Here is a 20493-nt window from a genome sequence, read left to right as displayed (position 1 = left end):
TATGGCCCACCATACATGTGTTTGCTACAATCCATGCCGACCAGTATTTTCGTAATAAGGATTAAGCTGTTTAATCCAAAAATGAAACTTCCACCACGACGAAGTGGATCACAATATAGAAGAGCCCAGTACAAGCCGATGCAACCATTGAAGGAGATGGGAGACCCAACTCCTACATCGCAAAACCGTCCAGGGTTAACCCATAAAATCAGCCACCTGGTGTGATGGAGGGTGCGGATCTCCTTTGTCGATGACGGTGGACCCCACATGAAGCTTCCGAACACCCCGTGCGTTGCATATGCGTGCACCGAGCCATTACATACGTGATTTCGTTCCAGTGCGGATAACCATTGCATCTCTTCCGCAGGAAGAAATCCTGTAGGAAATCTCACTTTATATTCAAACGGCGGAAATATCTCTGACAGCCGTAATTCCGAGAATTTCACGGGTGAATTGTGAAATCAAACAAGCCCTAAACCTCTATCAGTTTCATCAAATCAATGCATCGACATCGTGCAATGTTCGTTCCCTTCTCAACTCCATGCTCCTCATATACATTAGCATCGTAGTGCATTTTCATCATTTTTATGCATATGACTGGCGGGCATATACTTTGTGGCTTGTCGATATAATCGTATCATGCCCATAAAAAACCTTAGCCAATTAGCCGTCGTTTTAGCATATACATTGCATTTCATCATTTTTCATTATATTTGACTAGCGGGCGTATGCTATAAGACCTAATAATATAATCACAGCAGGTCCACCATAAACCTTAGCCGATTGGCCGTCATTTTATCATAAGCATTCATACAGCATCAAGTGTCCTATACATACACACACCCTATACTTAATCGTTTCAAACGTATGCTCTGCGGCTTGTTGATATAAGTGGATCCTGCCCATCATAAATTTATATCAATCAATCACTAATATCATTGCATTGCATTACACTTTCTATAAGAAAAAACTATCATTATTCTTCAAAAATTAGTCAGATCTTGTGAAGTAAAGACCATACATCCGAACGAGTAAAGTGGGTGTCCAACACCTTCCCTCTTTGTAACCCTGGTTCTTTACTTGGAATCTCTGGAACGTAAACTCACGAGTTATCTTAGGATTAAGAATTTTCAGGTGCATTTCTACGGGATCTAATCGACTGCAGAATTGTAATAATTGGTTAGTGGTGATTATGGCCAAATATAACACTTTCACCCCTTAACAAAAGCCCTCGACCAAGGTAGCCAGTGGGAAAAAGGGAGTAGATTTCCCGAACCCTCGGAAATTGCGCTCCCTCCAGCGTCCACAAGGGCATAAACCTAAAAATGAGGTAGATCAAGCTGATTTTTGTGTTTTCTCCTTATCCATGTATGTGTAACCTTATGAACAGTTTAAATGACAAATAAACATCAATGTGACCCCAGCGAAAAAGATAACTTTCAATAGTGCACGTTTTATGAACACCATTTCTTTTTATGTGGGCCACTATTTAATTTACCTATTTTTTCAGCTCATGCCTCAAAATGTTATGCTAAAATGGATAAACAATACATATATGTCAAATATTTCACTATACAACCTATAATTTTAAGTCAATTTTTTTGATCGGTTTTCAAAGCAAAAATACAATTGGATTATCAAACAAGCTAAAAAAGTAATCATTATCTATTTACAGTGCATTTACAATTGAGGTTTAAAAAAAATCAAATAGGAGGTCTCAATTAGATAACATATATGAAAATCCAAATAAAAGCTCTTAAGAAAGTCACCTTGTATTTCGTGTATGAGAAATTGAGTTTCCTATTTCGTCATGATTGCACTCTCCCAATCTAATGTTTCCAGTTTCCTTTTGATATATAAATATGGTGAAAGGTCCCATTATAAAAAAAGGTCATCCATTTTCTTTTTTCTTTTCTATTTTATTTTCCCATCATTCAAATGGCCCTTAAGATTGCAATTTCTAGCCATAATGATTTCTAAAGGGTTGTTTAGTTGTTGGTTGTTATTCTTAGCTTAATAATCCCCTGATTTTCACAAGAAACATGTTTTGTTTGCTCATTTTCATTGGTTTTAATTAGGGCTGAAAGTCAGGACGGTTAGGTCGGGATGGTGCTCAACCCTATCCTAACCCAAGGTTCCTATACCTTAACCCTAACCCAACCTAACCTCAGGTTGGGAATTCTCAACCCAAGCCCAACTCAAGCGGGCTCGGTCGGGTGGATACATCATACATGCTAATCATTTGTTATTACATTAGTTTATTATATTTCAATACATGTCTTATTTTTTGTATCTATGATTTTATTAATTATATATGTAGTTATTTATCATAAAGAACTTCATTTTTTTTTCTAAACAAACAAGTAAAATATAGGATAATTACTCCTTTAAAAGTCTTGTTGTGTAGCACACAATCTATTTGGGAGAGAGAAATTTGACGTATCTTGTTAGCTTGAGTCATCGGAAATGACGTGGAGTAATGAGACCTGGCGACACTGGAATTTCCTGTGCCTTCAACACAGACGATCCACGCTTAATTATAATTTATAAGTAGCTTATATATTGATCAGGTTTGGGCAACCCGAGACCTCAACCTGAGCTCGACCCAAGTTTTATAGGGTTGGTGTCTGTATAGCCCAAGCCTGAGACCAAACCCGATACATCCTTTCTGATCCTAACCTAATGTCGAGTCGGTCACGGGTGAGTCGGGTTGAACCCGCCCTAGTTTTAATATATATTTATAAGAAATCTATTCCCCAACTTTTCCTTATAAAACTTGCCCTAGGTTTTAGACTTTTTGTAAATTATTCAAAAAACTTGGTACATAAACCAAACAAAAATTTAATCATTTTTCAATAAATATTAAGCCAACTCTAACATTCCTTGGAAAACATCAATATCAAGGAATGAATCTAAAAAAAAAAACTAAACATGCTTAGGAGGGATGACAATCAAGGGTGGGACCCATGTAATAGACAATTTGGATAGATGTTCATACCATCCGTGGTGGACCAATCATTTTCCTAGCCATTTTATTAGGATCACAGGCAAAGTGATACTTTGAGATGGATGGTCTACCTCCTACATTCCCATCATAAAAGCAAGCATGGCTCTGGGTAAATTGATCTAGGACCGCCCATCTAGTGAGGCCTAGATGGACCATACAAAAAAATCTTAGTCACTGACTTTTCCATGTAACCACTCACCACCCAATAAAGCCCCCTTTTATATCTTTCATCATCCATCTTGTGTGTGTGTGTGTGTGTGTGTGTAAACCAAGATACATCAAAATCAGGGACTATTAGATAGATGGTGTCCATTCACCTCATCCAGTGCCATGAGGATAGGGCAATCCTAGGGTACCCGACATATTATTATGCCATTACATCACAAAGGGTAGGTAAATTATCGTATACCACATTATGTTGTGACCCACATACCTATTTGTTGCACAAAAGTGGGTTGCATCCTGCTCTTACCTAGACGAACATGTCCACGCAAAGGCTCTGTAGGGCCCACCATGGTGTGTGGGTTTTGTCCATGCCGTCTATTCATTTTGCCGGATCATTTCAGAACATAAGGACAAAAATTAGGTAGATCCATGGCTCAAGTGTACCAGAAGTGGACTATGCCATTGGAAGCAGTGGTGATAATGATACCCATAGTTGAAACTTTTAGAGCTCATGGGGTGTTTATTTTCCATCTGATATGTTCATAAGTTCGAGTAGACCTGAATGAAGAGAAAACACAAATATTAGCTTGATCAAAACTTCCGCGGCTTTTAAAAAGTTTCTAATGATTGGCATTCAATCCCTACTATGTGGTTCACTTGAGCCTTAGATCTGCTTAATTTTTGGGGTCACGTCCTTAAACGATTTGATAAGATGAACTTTCCTTTCATCAATAAGCTCCCCTTTTCAACAAAAAAATAAAATAAATTCCTAAAATGATTTAATAAGATGAATGGATGGCATCAATAAAGCTCATATATGGGCCATGTGGCCTCACCCAACACAATGCATCCTTGACCCTTGTGGCCCACTTGGTGTATTTATTGTATATCCACAGTCCACCCATTTTAAAGCTCACCGTAGAGCATGAGCCCCAGGGGATTGTTTGAAAATATGCATTGCATTGTATTAGATGAAATTAACACTATTATTATACAATGATTACATGTCTAGAAATACTGTGGTAATTTGCCGGTCCAATACCATGTTTGGTATCAAATTATTCCTTTCAAGAAACATCATATTTTGTGAAACTAGTGCCCAGTGGATGTTAGAATTGAAATCAATGAACTGGATTTCATAATTAATTTCCGTCACTCATTTTCATATGCAACTCGAGCATCACACTAAAAGGGCGCATATGAATGAATGGTGTGCATAAAACACATGCATCAACGTGGCCCCATAGATGTAGTGAATTCTTCCCATTTGTTCCAAAAACATAATGAAATTTATGTCTCATCAAATGCAATTCAATAACATATAATTTTGAAACCAAATAGGCCCTAAAATGAAGTAGATCCATATCTAAGTTAAATCAAACTATAGAAAATAGTAGTGATTGAACACATATCATTAAAAATCACTTAGGGGTCACATTAATGCCCAAACATTCTAGGCCCACATCAATGTCCACGGCAATGTTTATTTTCCATCTATCCTATTGATAAGGTCACACAAACTTACATGAAGGGAAAAAAATCAGCTTGATCTAAAACTTCTGTGACCCAAATGAAGCTTTTAATGGTCAATCACCGCTATTTCTTAGTATATGATATACATGAGATTTGGATCTGCTTCATTTTTTTGGGCTCATGCCCTGTAGTAATTTGGCAAAATAGATGGACGGCCTGGATATACGATGCATATATATTTAGGTGGTCCAACGGTCAAGGCCGCACCTAATCCGGTCCCAGCCCGGACGGAGTCCTTCGAGGTGGGTATGCTGGACGCAAACCGCTTCTTTGTTGCACGTGGCTCCATCTAAGAACCGCGCTGGAAGTTTCCTATAGCATGTGCGGGTCATCGTATGGTGGGCGCAGGTGTACGTGTGAGCATGCACCTTCTCATGCACAAAGGTCCAATAGTCTCGTGTGGGGCAAAGAGGCACTCGGTCCATCATAGTTTCCGTGTTTCTCATGTCCTATCCAAGATGAGGCCCACCTATTGAACGGATGGCATCACTCGCATGACAAGTGCCCTACCGCAGGAGCACAGTTCAAATCGTCGTCCCTCGTTTCAATTTTTTTTCCCTTTCCTGAAACAATGATAAAATAAATAAAAGTCAAAGGAAAGGGATGTTTTTGATAGTCTGGTGATTTATGACGCTTGATACACGCACGCTGAAAAAAACACTGTAAATTGTAGTCCGCTGTCTCTACGTCAGTCGGACGCTGATTGCGTACTATCCTGCTGACTCTAGCCACGAACGGGCAGTTTTGCAGGCGGGCTTACCGTGATCTATCTATTTATCCTGCCGTTTATTTCTTTTCTCAGGTCTTTCTAAGGTAGATGCACAGAAATAAGATAGATCCAACGTTCAAGTGCACCCACCACATATGTAACTCTCGCATTGAATGCAATTGGCATTTAATGCTTCATGCATTTAATACAACCCAAGCTTATTATTTGATGCGGTCCACTTCATTCATGGATCTGTCTTAATTCTCCGTCTTAATTGTATGTACATGCATTAAAATGATTTGAAAAAATAAATGGAAATTATGAATTAACATATGCATCACAATGGGCCTGCCCGCTAAATTGATCCTTTGGAGGTAGAAACAAGTAGGGTAGTATGCAATCTAAGTTAATAATGTCAGTCTCAAAATTAATTTGGTCAAACTTACCCAACTTTGATTATCGACACTTGTTTATTGAAATGGATGTACATTAGGGGCCGTTTGGCACAATGGAAATCCCCGGTTTATTTCGCAGCATGAAGTAACTGCGAGTTCAAATCTAGGGGGTTTCAAATCCCCCTCAAAGAGGAGTTTGAAATTCACGGTAATAGCTTGGATTACACCTAAATCCTTTCAATAGTTGCAAGTGTAACACGTGTCACTATATAAAATCCCCCTCAAAGAGGAGGTTTGAAATTCACAGTAAAATCTTGAACAACATCTAAAACCTTTTAATAGTTGCAAGTGTAACACATGTCATTATATTATCATTCTATGAGACACATAACCCACTAATAATATCCAAAAACAATTAGATTATTAACTGCATTACTATAATTACTTTAATATATTGATTAACATTGTCCAAATATTGTCCATGTAAATCATAGGTTAAAAATTATTAGTTAGTCGCTTGGACATGGCCTTGTGTCTGTGGCTCATTTGAAACTTGAAATTTCATCATTTTCAAACAAAACATATATTTTAACGAGCTTATTACAACATTATATCAAAAATTACATATATCACTAATTAGATATATTAAATTTATTTTAGTACTTAAATTCAAACCCCAATAAATATGCCATCTATAGCTATTTTTAGATTAAAGTTTCCCAAATCAGGTCCAAATACACTAGAAGGATTTCAAATCAGGGGGGTTCCAAATCCACACTCCCAAACAGGCGGTTGGTACCACCACCGTCCCTCCCTAAGTAGGGAAAGTGGGTCACCATTATGTACAGGTTTTATCTAAATCACCGGTTCATTTTGCCCAATCATTTTAGGGACGCAGGTTAGATACTCAAGACTTGCTACTGAAGTGATGTCACTAAACTCGATAGGCCTAACCATGATGTGTGTGTGATATCCACACCATCCACTTATTTGAAGAGGTCATTTTAGGAAAAGAGTGGAAAAAAATGAGGCAGGTCCAAAGATCAAGTGGACCTCACCATGGAAAACAGTATAGAAAATAGTGGGACAGTGACATCCATTGTTCAAAACTTCCTACGAGCCATGGACGTTCTGGATGAAGCTGATATTTGGTTTTTCACTTCATCTACTGTTAAGTTATGAATAGCTTGGATCTCAAAAATACATCAAGTTGGGCCCTTGAAAATTTTCAACGGTGAGTGTCACTGCCCCACTGTTTGCTGTGGTGGGTCTGCTTGTACTTTAGATATACCTCATTGTTTTGTTCATGCCATCATGGTGGGGTACAGCACATACATCATGGCGGGATACACATAGCTTGGTGACGTCACTTCAGTAGCGATTTGGCTACTGGCGTTGTCAGTATCTAATCCAAATCCCATTTTAGTATAACACGGAGGCAGATGCACAGCACCATACCGGGGAAAAGCATTGAAGATTGAAACTCTCCACCGTGATGGTTAGTTACCATCCAACCTGTTAAAAAGATCACATGGGCGATGATGAATGGAAAACGCAAATATCAGCTTATCCAAAACTTATCTAGGCCCTAAAATGTATTTCAACGGTAGGTGTTTAATCCCCATTGTGTGGTTCCTTTCATCCTCAGAACTGGCTTATTTTTGAGATTGTATCCTAAAAAGATATTGGAAAATGGATATACGGTGCGGATAAGACCCATCCATAACGGTGGCTCCTCATAGCCCCCGTCCGTTCCTATCTATAAACCTGTTCGCTTGATTTCAACAAATTGTTTTGAATTAATTACTTGTATGACACGTATGTAAGGGCCTGTTTGGGAGCGTGGATTTGGAACCCCCTGGATTCGCAACCCCCAAGGATTGGAAACCCCCTGGATTGGCAATCCTCTGGGTGTGTTTGGTACCCTTGAGTGTGAATCAACTTTAATTCAAAAATACCTATACATGGTATATTCACGGGGGTTTAAATTTAATTACTAAATCAACTTTAATATCCTCAATTAGTGAGATATATAATTTTTGACACGGATGGTTGATGATACAGCACCATACCGGGGAATATATGTTTTGTCTAAGAGTGATGAAACTCTCCAAGTCGTGATGGTTAGTTACCATCCAACCTGTTTAGTGACTAACCAACGATTTTTACATGGGCTGATTGATATGAATGTTTGAAAACGACAATATTTGCAGCTTATCCATAGAACAATGTATCTGAGGCGCCTAAAATCGTATTTCAACGGTAGGTGTTTATGTGCCCATTGAATGTGGTGTCGACTTTCATTTATACAGCAACTGGCTTCAAATGATTTTGAGATTGTATCCTAAAGCTCTCACTTGGATTACAATGGACCTCATACGAGTGCGGATTGAAGACCCATCCATAACGGATTGGCTCCTCATAGCCCCCGTTGCGTTTCGCTGCCTATACAACCTGTTCGCTTGGATTTGAAACCCCCTCTAATCCTCTCCAATCCCCTCCAATCCAAGGTGCCAAACGACCCCTAAGTGAATTTCAAAGAGCCAGCGTATCATCGCTCGGCCAGAGTATAAAAGATTTTTCTCAGAAGAAAAGGTCGTCTTCTTCGTTACATTCTTTGCTGTCTTTACCTTCTCTTCCCCTCCCTCCGGCCTGCACCCACCAACCCAACCTTCCGTACAACCTAAGATCCCAAAAATACCCTTATCCTTTCTAAAAAAATCCCCCAATCTTCGCTCCAAATCCCGATTCCCACCCTCACCTCTCCAAAATCCTCCCAATTTCTCAAAACCCCCAAAACCCTTTCCTCCAAATTCCTCCAAATTAGGGTTAGGGTTTTGAGATTCTGATCTTTACAGGAATTTATTTTTGTAATTTGAATTTTGCCGATGGCGGTCGTGTTGGAAGACTTAATTCATTCGATTGAGATATGGTTGAAGCTGATCAAGAAGGAGCAGACTTTTGTAAACCCTAATCTCGATCCGGTCCTCCTCGTCCCGGGAATAGCTGGATCGATACTGAAAGCCGTTGATGATGCTAACGGCAGCGAAGAGCGGGTGTGGGTTCGGATTCTCAGCGCTGATCGTGAATTCTGTACGAAGCTCTGGTCCCGGTTCGATCCTGAGACTGGTGAGTGATTTTTTTTTTTTTTTTTTTGGTGCAAAAAAATAACTTTTTCCTTTGAATTTTGAAAAAAGAAATATGTTGAATTTTGAAATTGAATGCTGTTGCTTTTGTTTGGGATGTACATGAATTCTTTATCTTGAGGTTTACCCATGATTAAGGATAAAGTGTTAGGTGTGCAAGCAGCGGCCTGGAACGTGTGTGGCCCACCTATGCTGATCCGTGCCTCTTATCAGGTGGGCCCTGCTGTGGAGATGCATTTTCTTCAAAGTCGGGGATGAATGTATCGGCAGGTGGGCCATATGCGTATGAAAGATTGGAAGGTTAAAGTGAAATTCACTGATATTGGCATTCAAATTGCATTCCTGGCCCACCTGATGCTTGGGTCTTGTTTTTAAGAGAAGGAATCAATAGAGTGGTGAGCCACCTCGGCGCCTACTTTTAATAAAATTCCAGTTATCTTTAAAAAAAGTAAATAAAATAATCTATAGTGGGGATGGGTATACTCCTGAAGTAGGCATGTGTGGTTGCTTGCCTACAGGTGTAATTGACCATAAATGGATGATGATTATTGCTCGTATTAGATGAAATATTTGTTATTCTGATGGAGTACAGAGGATCATACTTACACATCCGCTGCACACGTGGCATACATGTAAGTTGATTGGGACTGTCTGCATCTTGGATCTGTTGCAGATGAGGTGCAGACCAAGGGCACATTGCTTTGATAGCACCACCAGAAGGGAAAAAAAGTGAAACGGCTAATGTTCCGAATTCAACAGGTGAAATAGGATGATTATGAATTGTGTCCCACACGGTCTGACTTTGGATGGTCTGGATTGGCACTTGTTTTTGTCATATCTATGCTAGAAGCGTGTGTCTATATGATCAACATACTTCGGCCAAGAATGATATGGTCTATATTCCCTCTTTTGATGGTCTGGATTGGCACATGTGTTTGCCTATGCGTGGTCTAAGTGTGTGTATGTGTCATCCAACAGTCTCTGCCCTTGGATGGCATGATCTATATTCCCTCATTTTTATAATGAGTTGAGAGCTTATTTGCCAGGATTGGGGAGCTTGTGATGTTTATTAATGGAGAATGACGTGTTTGAATTTTTTTTTCGTTGGTATTTACGGACTTGGGACAAATACTTATGGAATGGGAAATACAAACTGTTATACAGAAAATTGTATAATTGAAAATGTGTGCATGCTTGTGGATCTCAGATTTTGATGGGTTTTGATTACTTGACCCTTTGTTTGTTGGTTGGCAATCTGGGTCTCGTTGCTCTTGAGTTGGTTGGAAGTGTTGAGAACAGGAAGATGTCATCCAGGCGGAGACTGAGGTGGTGGTTATGCAAGCGGCTCACTCTCAACTATATTCATATGTCATTGGGTGACTCTTTAGCATAAGAGGCCTTCAGTTATGGCACTTGGAAAATGAGATTAGTTACAACACTTGTGAAATGACACTTGATTACACTCTTGAAACTGAACGAACAAAGTTTCATACTTTCATTAATGTTTGCATCTAGTGTACAAACTTACAAGCCATGTTTGGTACAAATGCAAGGTTGGACATGATGACTTATAAAAGCCACCAACATGACCATACAAATCCGTAAGATAATAAATGTTATATCTGAATTATGTGTTGTACTCCAATTTCAGTAACAATAGTAGTGGAAACGAGGAACTAGTTGAGGATTGTTGACCAAGAAGTATCCCAAAACGACCCTTTTTTATATTTTGGCTGGATAATGTGAGATTAACTCACGCTAGGGCCCCCTTGTAAGAAACATGCTGCATCGGAACTTGGGTGTAGCGAGAAATGGGCAAAGGTTGGCTAGGGTGTCCCCAGAAGCGATGCGTTGCAAGAGTGCTTAGTTGCTATGAGAAGCAAGCAAGGGTTACTACGACATTCTGCCCGCACGCGGGTAAAGAAGCTAGTCCAGGAGAATAGGATCCGTCTTGCAACATGGAATATAAGAACATTGACAAGTAAGAGCATGAAGTTAGTAGATACAATGAAACGAATGAGAGTTGACATAGCTTGTGCTCAGACCAAGTAGAAAGGGGCCAAAACTAGAGAAATTGATGGATTTACACTTTGGTATGTAGGAAGGGACACTACTAGATTTGGGTAAGGATAGTGGTAGATAAAGATTTAAAGGATAAATTGATAAAGTTTTAGATATTAAGAGAGTAAGTGATGGGATTTTATTAATAAACCTTGTGTTAGGAGAAGAAATAATTAATGCTATGAGTGCATATGTGCCATATGTAGGGTTAGATGATAGAATCAAGAGTTAATTCCAGGAGGATATAGAATTATAGATGGACTAATTGAAGAAATTCTGAATGGAGAGGATATTTGTAGGAGGAGATTTAAGTGGTCATGTTGTAATGGAAAGTAGAGGATATGAGAGGGTATATGGAAGAAGAAATGAGATGGGGGAAGCTATATTTGATTTTGCTATTGCATACAATCTAGCTTTAGCAAACACGTACTTTAAGAAGAGAGATGAATATTTAATAACTCTTGAAAGTGGATCATATACAAGCCAAGTTGATTTCTCTTTACTTAGGAAGATAAGCATGGTGTGCCGTAAAGGCCGTTACGGGGCCGTAAAGGCCGTTACGTATAGGTTACAGTGGCAACCGTTACGTGTTACGGGGTCGTAATGGCCGTAACAACCGTTATGGGAAAAAAATGACTCGTGATTGCCGTTAACGGCATGTTACATCCCCTATAAAGGCCATAACAGCTCCGTAATTGTCTATTATGGGGCAGATACAGGTTTTCCATACTTTTTAATTAACATTACGGGGCAAATATAGGTTTTTTGGGATTTTTTTCAATAAAAAAAGAGACGGTAATGGCCGTTACGGGATGTATTGTAAAGGTAACGGTGGTGGCCGTTACGGCCACCGTTACCGTTACATAACACCTTGAAGATATGACAATCAATATGTAAGGACTGTAAGGTGATATTTGGAGAGAGTTTTGATTGCACAACATAGGTTAATGGTTATGGATTTTTATTTTATTTTTCCTGAAGGGTAATAAGAGCTTTTATTCAAAAGGCGCCGAGCTAGCACTACAAATTACAAAGAAAGTAGAAAATCTAAATTTCAATCCTCTAAATTTTTTATATTTGAAGCCCATTCTAAAACAAAGGATTTAGCCCTTAGAAGAGTGTCTTATTCCTTGCTAGAGGCATTACGAAAGCGTCTACTATTTCTTTCCCCCCAAATCGCCAACCAAATAGCCAAAATTGTCATCCTCCGTATGGCGGTTTTCACTTCCCAATTCTTAAACCATGTCAACTTGTGAGTAACATCTCAACTGACTTAGGCATTACCCAAGACATGCCAAAGGAAGTAATGAATTAGCTCCACATTTCCGCAGTGGCCTTGTAGTGAATAAAGTGATGATTGATCAACTCTGCAACGGCCATACACATGACACACGTTTGGAAGAAATGTAGATCTTCTTTGAAGGTCATTGATGGTGAGAACTCTCTTCCTTCTAACCAACCAACTGAATGCCGCAACTTTCGATGGGGCCCCGTAGTACCACACATGGGATGCATAATCACACCGATCAACCATAGACGAGGAACGCAAGCATTCTTAGAGTGTCCGAACCGAGAAACGACCTGACTTATTCTTGAGCAAAAGCGCTCATTTTGGAGCGTACAAAGTAAGCTTATCCAGAAGCCTCACAAGCTCTCCTACTTCCTCATCATCTTAAAGATGGAAGAAAGGAAATGAAATTAATAAGTGTCCAAAAACTAGGTGGTGGAATTTAAAAGGAGAGGAAACAATGTTATTTATAAGTGAATTGATGGAAGAAGGAAATCGGAATGTTAAGGAAGAAGTAAATGTTATGTGGAATAAGATGGTTGAGTGCATTAAGAAAGCGGCAAAAGAAGTTTTAGGAGTATTTAGAGGGAAAAGGCAATCATAGAAGGAAACTTGGTGATGGAATGCCGATGTGCAAAAAGCTATTAACGAGAAATGTGCATGTTTCAAAGTCCAACAAGAACTAGAAACAATGAAAATCCTGAACAATATAGAAATGCCAAAAGATTGTTGAAAAGTAGTGAGGCTAAAATTAAAGCTTATGATGATCATTAGGTTTAAAGCTTATGATAATCTTTACAGTAGATTGGGGACAAGAGAAGATGAGAAAGATGCCTTCAAACTTGCAAAAATGAGAGATAGGAAGAGTGGGGACCTAGATCATGTTAGTTGCACAAAGAGCAATGACTATAGTTACTACTCAAGGACAATGAGATGACCAAAGGTACTAGTTAAGGAACAATGAAAGGTGGAGAAGCTATTTTCAGAACTTGTTAAATGACAATCACTTTAAGAGCTTAAAGATAGAAGGAACCATCAACTTAAATAATGTCCGAGTCCATAGATGCTTCTGTAGGATTAGGATATCTGAAGTGAATGAAGCTTTGGAAAGATGAAAACAGGAAAGGCCCTTGGACCAGATGATATTCCAGTACAGGTTTGAATTTGTATGGGAAATACTGGCTTATTTTGGTTGACAAAGTTGTTCAACGATATTGCAAGATCGAAGAAAATGCTAAAAGAGTGGAGGAAAAGTATTGTTCTACCTATTTATAAGATTAAGCTATTGACTATCGTGGTATTAAACTTATGAGCTATACTATAAAACTTTGGGAAGAAGTTATTGAGCAAAGACCAAGGCATGTGATGAGTTTATCAGAAAATCAGTTTGGTTTCAAGCCAAGGAGGTCTACCATAGAAGCTATTTTCTTACTTAGACAATTGATGGAGAAATATAAGGAGAAGAGGAAGGATCTCGACATGGTCTTTATTGACTTAAAAGAAAGCTTGCGACAGGGTCCCTAGAGAGTTAATTGGGTAAAGGAGTTTCAAGAGGATATATTTACATGATTAATGATATGTATGAGGGAGCAGTAACAAATGTGAAGACCATTAGTGGAGAGACAAATGCAATCCCAATTACTATAGGCTTGCATCATTGGTTGGCATTGAGTTTGTACCTTTTCGCATTGGTTACGGACGAGTTAATGAAGCATTTACTGGAAGAGATCCCATGAATGTTGTTTGCAGTTGTAGATGACATAGTTTTGATTGAGAAGACAAAGTAGGGCATAAACACAATGCTAAATTTATAGAGAGGTGTTTTAGAATCTAAAGGATTTACAATTAGTCAGACTAAAACAGAGTATATGGAGTGCAATTTTAGTAACAATAGGAGTGGGAATGGGGAATTAGCAAAGATTGCTAACCAAGAAGTTCTCCAAAATGATCACTTCCGATATCTTGGGTTGATAATTCATGAGAGTGGAGAGAATGAGAAGGATATTCCCCATAAAGTTCAAATGGGTTGGAAGAAATAAAGATGTCTTGTCACGCCTCAAACTCGGGAATTGGACTCACAAAATTCCCGGCCGCCGAATTCAGTGCCGATAGCCTCCGTAGTACCCCATTATCAGATCCCAACTCTCATATGCCAAGTTCCGATCTCGGGATTCTACAAGGAGGATTTTCATGGTGATTTTATTTATTTATTTTGTAAAGGAGCATAACCATAAGTGTACCCAAGTCACAAAATAACATTATCATCATATATCTACTAATATAATCTTTGAGTACAATGCTGGAAAGGAAATACAAGATATAATCAAAACTTAAAAGAACAGGCTCATGCTTTGGGCTCAATGCTGCTGATACGCCTTAGCATCACCTGCAGTGTAAACAAACGTGCATAAGCCTCCTACGAAGCTCAGAAGAGTGCGTGTGTGCACGCACAATGCATATGACAATAATACAAAATCAAAGTATGTGGAAGATGATGGAGGGCTAAGCTGCCAAGTCCATGAATTCTGTTAGCCATAACAAGGCTATGCAATGTAAGGCATACATGGTTGATGTCATAAGCTAGAGATGTAACACAAGTATGCCAATATTCAACTAGACCACGTATCAGTACGGTTTGTCACTGGAAATATCACCGGTGTCTAGTACACTCTAACACTGGCTGCCGCCCCATTGAGCGCATGACCAAGTAAGTGGAAAAGACTTTACTATCCGCCTCATTAGTGGTATGCCAATGTCCACTTGGCTTGTCGATAGCGGACTCATTTACGAGCTGGTTAGACTCAACCTAGCTTACAATTCCCTACCCTCGGGTGGATAATGTCACACCTCTTTTCAACTGACCACGACACAGTGGGAGACGCGACCTACTGATATTAGGCACTCGGGTGCTCATGTTATCCACTCGATCTCGACGTTGAAGAATCCTACTGGTACCACAAGGGTTTAAAAACTTTGACGTAAGGACATCCATAATACCCTAATGCTAGAACATATATTTCCAGTAGCCAATCCGGCCATCCACGATAGCCCTGTGGAGTCCACAACCCCGATGTTGCTAGGGCGTAAAAGTGATTGTGACATATAGATTCAAAATACATTGTCATACTATCCAAGTCATTCACCAAACCTGCGCGTATCGTGCGATCATGTGGGGCAACCCTATCTCACATGGGGTCTCCTAAGTATCTCAAGCCAATAGGTGTATGCTATGATCAATCGTCATCCACAACAAGCATGCAAATTATGTGTGTGGGCATATTAATGGGTATGATATCCATTATACCAGACATGTTATCTGTGTGTCCTACCAGGCTAAATACACCAGCATGTTATCTGACATCATGAGATAATCGGCCTTAATTGGCACATCATATACAAAGAGTGAGAACCGAACGGCAGACCCCACTAGAAATATAGAAGTCTGTGGTGTGGCCCACGTTAGACTAACATCGGCTCCTCATGTAGCCTGTAAAGCATGGATAAAATACATATACCAAGGCGGGGTCCATTGGGAGTGACCCGGATGGACACCCACATGTACAACATGTGTGCCATTAGGCTACCAATCTATTTGGGCATATGGCCCACTGATGATATTCCAAAACAATCAAATTATCAACGAAATCACTATAATTACTTTAATAGGATGATCTACATTGTCTGAACATTGCTGACGTAAACCGACGGTTATAGATTGATGGTTAGTCACTAGGATGTGATCCTGTGCTTATGACCCATCTGAGTATCATAGCATAACTTGAGAATACCTGCGAATGACATCACATATTTGCTAATGGTCTTAGATTAACTACTGTTTACTGCGTGATTGTTGTGAACTTAGAATGATTAGAATCCTAATATTGAAAATTTTGAAACACACCCTAGGTTTCCATTGCAATGTAGTCTAAATTAGCATTCCCATTTGAGAACTTAGCAACTTTAAACATAACACCCTGGCAAGTGTGCCTTGTGTAAGGTTTGTTTGTTGAGAAATTTCAAGGATGAAACTTTTTTGTTAGGAGGGTAGAGTTGTAAGACCCGTAACCCTATGAGACCGACCGTATGCTTCGTTTTTGGTGCAGCACGTTCCTGGTGGAATGGATCAGCAAGCTTCGATTATAACCCTATTTCTGTATCACAATGACTCGAGACTTGTACCCTAGCGACTGCGTAGGTGTTACGATTCCAACGCCGCACGACATGCTCTATTGTGACACCCATATTAGAAGTTGTAATTTTTGGCGTAATCCGAGGTGGACCGTGTAGCACATGCGTGGCGCGGGCCCCACTTGTACAAATCCCAAAGTAGTCCAATCAATCCATCAATCAATCAACCCATCAATCTATTACTCTCTCTTCCCTTGAGGTCAAATGCTACACCCCTACCCTACAAAAGCCCATCATTTCTTCCCATTTCTAGCCCTTATCTCCTTTTCTATTTCTCTCTACGCAAAATCTCCAACAATAAAAATCTCTGAACTCACGTATGGATTTCTTCCATTTATTTTTTTCAAGCATTTTAGAAAGAAAGAAAGAGATGGGAGATTAAAGGGAGATTACTTTCCTTTGGACCGATCCTCTCCATCCATCCTTGCCAAGGGGTTTTGAAGGAACCATCCGAGCCGTTGAATCGATGTGAGTGCATGGGAGGATCAAAACCTTCAATTTCTTTGTGATTTATCTGTTTTTGGTGAGCCCACAAGGGTAGGACCCACCTTGATCATGTGTGGAGTGTATGGTGGACCCCATAGTGGCGGGGACCCCATCAAAAGTAAGAGAAAGAAAGGGAAAGAGAATGGAAAGAAGCAAGGGAAGGGGATCTGGCCATTGGGGTGGCCCCCGTCAAAAACAGATAAATCACAAAGAAATGGAGGGTTTTAATCCTCCCATGCACTAACATTGATCCAACGGCTCGGATGGTTCCTCCAAGACCCCTAGGCAAGGATGGAAGGAGATGATCGACCCAAAGTAATCTCCCTCTAATCTCCCTCCCCCCCCCCCCTTTCTAAAATGCTTGAAAAAAATGAATCGGAGAAATCCATGTGTGGGTGGGGGGATTTTTATTGTTGGGGATTTTGGGTAGAGAGAGAAATAGAAATGAAGAGAAGGGGCAGAAATGAGAAGAAAATATTGGAGAAATGATTTGCTTTGGTAGGGTAGGGGTGTAGGCTTTGACTTTAGGGGAAGAGAGAGAGTGATGGATTGATTGATTGGACTACTTTGTGATTTGTGTAAGTAGCATGCGTTGAGCGGTCCACCTTGGATTACACCAAAAACTGCAACTTCTAATATGGGTGTCGCAATAGGGCATGTCGCATGGTGTTGGAAACGTAACGCCTACGTGATCGCCAAGGTACAAGTCTCGGGTAGTTGCGGTACTGAAATAGGGAAATGATCGAAGCTTGCCGATCCGTTCCATCGGGAACGTGTTGGCACCGAAAACAGCACATATGGTTGGTCTCACAAGGTTACAGGTCTTACATATCCCTCTAGAGTTTTACGTGATCGTCATGTGCCCCTTAAATTGAAAGGGAAATATTATAAGACGGCTATAAGACTAGCTATGCTTTATGATATAGAATGTTGGGCAGTTAAGAAACAACATGTCCATAGGATGGGTGTAGCTGCAATGAGGATGTTGAGTTGGATGAGTGGCAAGACAAGGAAGGATAAATTAGAAGTGAATGCATTTGAGGGAATTTAGGACTAACACCAATTGTTAACAAGATGAAGGAATCTCATGTGCAATGGAGATCGAGAATTGTGCCGATTAGAAGGATTGAGTTCGCACAAGTTGAAGGCTCTAAAAGGGCAAGGGGAGGGCCCAAAAGGACTTGGGTGGAGGTAGAAAAGACTTGATAACCTATGGTCTAACTTTTGGCCCTTGATGAAGTGGAATGGTAGAAAAGGATTCATGTAGCCAACCCCAGTTAGTTGGGATCTTCTTGTGAGGTCTATCTCTGTGGGCCCCACCGTGATGGGTGATGGACATCCATCCCATCAATCAGATGCACCCTTCTATGGTGGGGCATTGGAAAAAAAAAAATTCAGGCCAATCCATGACTTAGGTGGGCCACACCATATGCAACGTTTAAGAGTGGATGCTCGCCTAGTGAAACCCTCCTGATTGTATATAAGGCCCAATGAGATGTGATTTGGACATCCAGCCCATCCATTGTGTGTGTCCAACTTGGATGAGGGGTCACACCAAATTGCAGGCCATTCCAAAACTAAGGTGGGCCCCGCCAAGTGCGTAGATGTTTTAGCCATGATCTTCCATGGTTTTAGATGGTGTGGCCAAATTGAGTTCTGGATACAGATGGTTTTTGGCACATCCCATAACCTAGAGGGGACTTACCAAATGCACGGCCTGGACGTCCATACTCCATCACACATCAGCGTGGGGCCCATAGAGCTCGACCTCATGGGAAGCTCCCAATAGATTGACCTCATAGTACCATTTCCTTAGATAATGTATGCATGTATATATGTATGTATTAAATTTCGTAAAGGAGGCCATTTGAAAACAGAATTTGAATATGTGGACTTACGAATCGTAGTGATGTCTAAGCTTTAGAGCTTAGTTCAGAAGTTTTCTAGAAGTATGAATAATTTGGCTGAAGCCTACCTATGCCAATGATTCATGTTACTTTCTACGATCAAATATAGAAACACAACCACACGTTAAAAAAAGAGAGGGTGAAATGTAACTCTTGTTGCAAGTTGTCACTCTGTGAAAGATGAAACTGCTTGGCGTAGGATGGAACCAACTCGTGCTGTTATCTTGATTCAATATGGCTTCCTTTCTTTTGTATGTCAAACATGCATGTTTTGTTAAGGATATTCTAATTTCTTAAATTATTGAATGTTGCAATATGATGTCTGGAATGTGACTCTAATAACTATCCAAGACAGCATGGACATTGTTATCTTTTGTCTTTCCGCCACAGCCGGATACTTTTTACTGTCATGATTTTATATGAGAGATGTTGAATGCTTTTGAAGCTGATATGGAAGATGTTGAATGCTGTGGAACAGGTAAAACCGTGTCGTTGGATCCAAAAACAAGAATAGTTGTTCCTGATGACAGATATGGGCTTTATGCGATAGATTGCCTGGACCCTGATTTGGTATGTTTCTTGCTTCTGTACAACATGTATGTTCAAACTGTTCCAATAGTGCTTAAACTATTAGCTCTTAGAAGATTCCCTTTTCTTCTTCCTGTTTTTTTTTTTTTTTTTTTTTTTTTTTTAAATTTTTTTTTAAATTTTTTTATTATTATAAAAAAAATTAAATTCTTCTGTTAGATTTGTTACTAAATGTGTCATTATTTATAATCATTTAGAAGTCTCAGGGTACTGATTCAGAATTTAAGTCAAGGATGCTTGGTTATGTGAAAGTTGCAAATGTCTAAATATTTAAATTTCAATTTGTTTTGGAGTGTAACGTAATCCTAATATATTTTTCCATAGAAACTTGGTTACTTGTTTCTTTCTTTTTCATTTTTTCATTTTTACTTTTATTGGTCATCTCTCATATGAGGTTATTTTACTGATGGAGCATTTTCTTGCATTCTGTTAAATTGTAGATGTTAAAAAGGATTTGCTGCATCACTTTCTGCTTATTAGTTGATTTTACAGGCCTCTCAAAAAATGAGTGATTGTAAAGGGTGTGCACTTAGTGAAATATATATACTTTTTACGCTGTTGTGATCTGAGCATTATTTTGGTTCCTCGAGCGTTCATTCATTCAAACTAAACTTGGCATCTGCTTGGATTTGTTGAAATATAAATTGCGGAAACGCCATTTCCATGAAAATAGTGTTTCTGTTGTTATTTATTTATTTATTTCAATTTCTTGGAAATGCCATTTCCATTTCTCTCTCATTTCCTGAAAAATGTTCCTTTTTCGCTTCCTTGCCCAGACTTAAGAAATGTTATTTCTAAGAAAATTGAGGGAACTGAGAGGAAATGGCCCCTCTTTTTATAAAGTGCCCCATATGGTAGTCACATATGCCACCGCCATTCTAAGTGCCCCGCATTTCCAACCATCCATCTTCAAGTGCCCCATATGTGCAGCATGTGCCATCATTCATCTTAAAGTGCCACACGTGCTATTATGCCATGTGTGCAACATGTGCCATCATCCATCTTTTAGGGCCTGTTTGG

At 39.6% G+C, this 20493-nt stretch overlaps 1 protein-coding gene across 1 annotated transcript in view; it reads left to right on the top strand.

Moving 5' to 3' along the window:
- Positions 1-8422: 8422 nt before the first annotated feature.
- LOC131221012 (lecithin-cholesterol acyltransferase-like 4) overlaps positions 8423-20493 on the top strand; it is a 43728-nt gene continuing 31657 nt past the window's right edge. Inside the window, exons 1-2 of the mRNA XM_058216066.1 lie at positions 8423-8938; positions 19364-19455. Of these exons, the coding sequence (XP_058072049.1) occupies positions 8698-8938; positions 19364-19455 (333 nt within the window). The 5' untranslated portion in view covers positions 8423-8697. The remainder of the gene's footprint in view (positions 8939-19363; positions 19456-20493) is intronic.

Source organism: Magnolia sinica, chromosome 12, assembly GCF_029962835.1.
Source record: "Magnolia sinica isolate HGM2019 chromosome 12, MsV1, whole genome shotgun sequence".
Classification (NCBI taxonomy): Eukaryota; Viridiplantae; Streptophyta; class Magnoliopsida; order Magnoliales; family Magnoliaceae; genus Magnolia; species Magnolia sinica.
The sequence above is the reverse complement of the archived record's forward strand: the minus strand, read 5'-3'. Positions and strand labels throughout refer to the sequence as shown.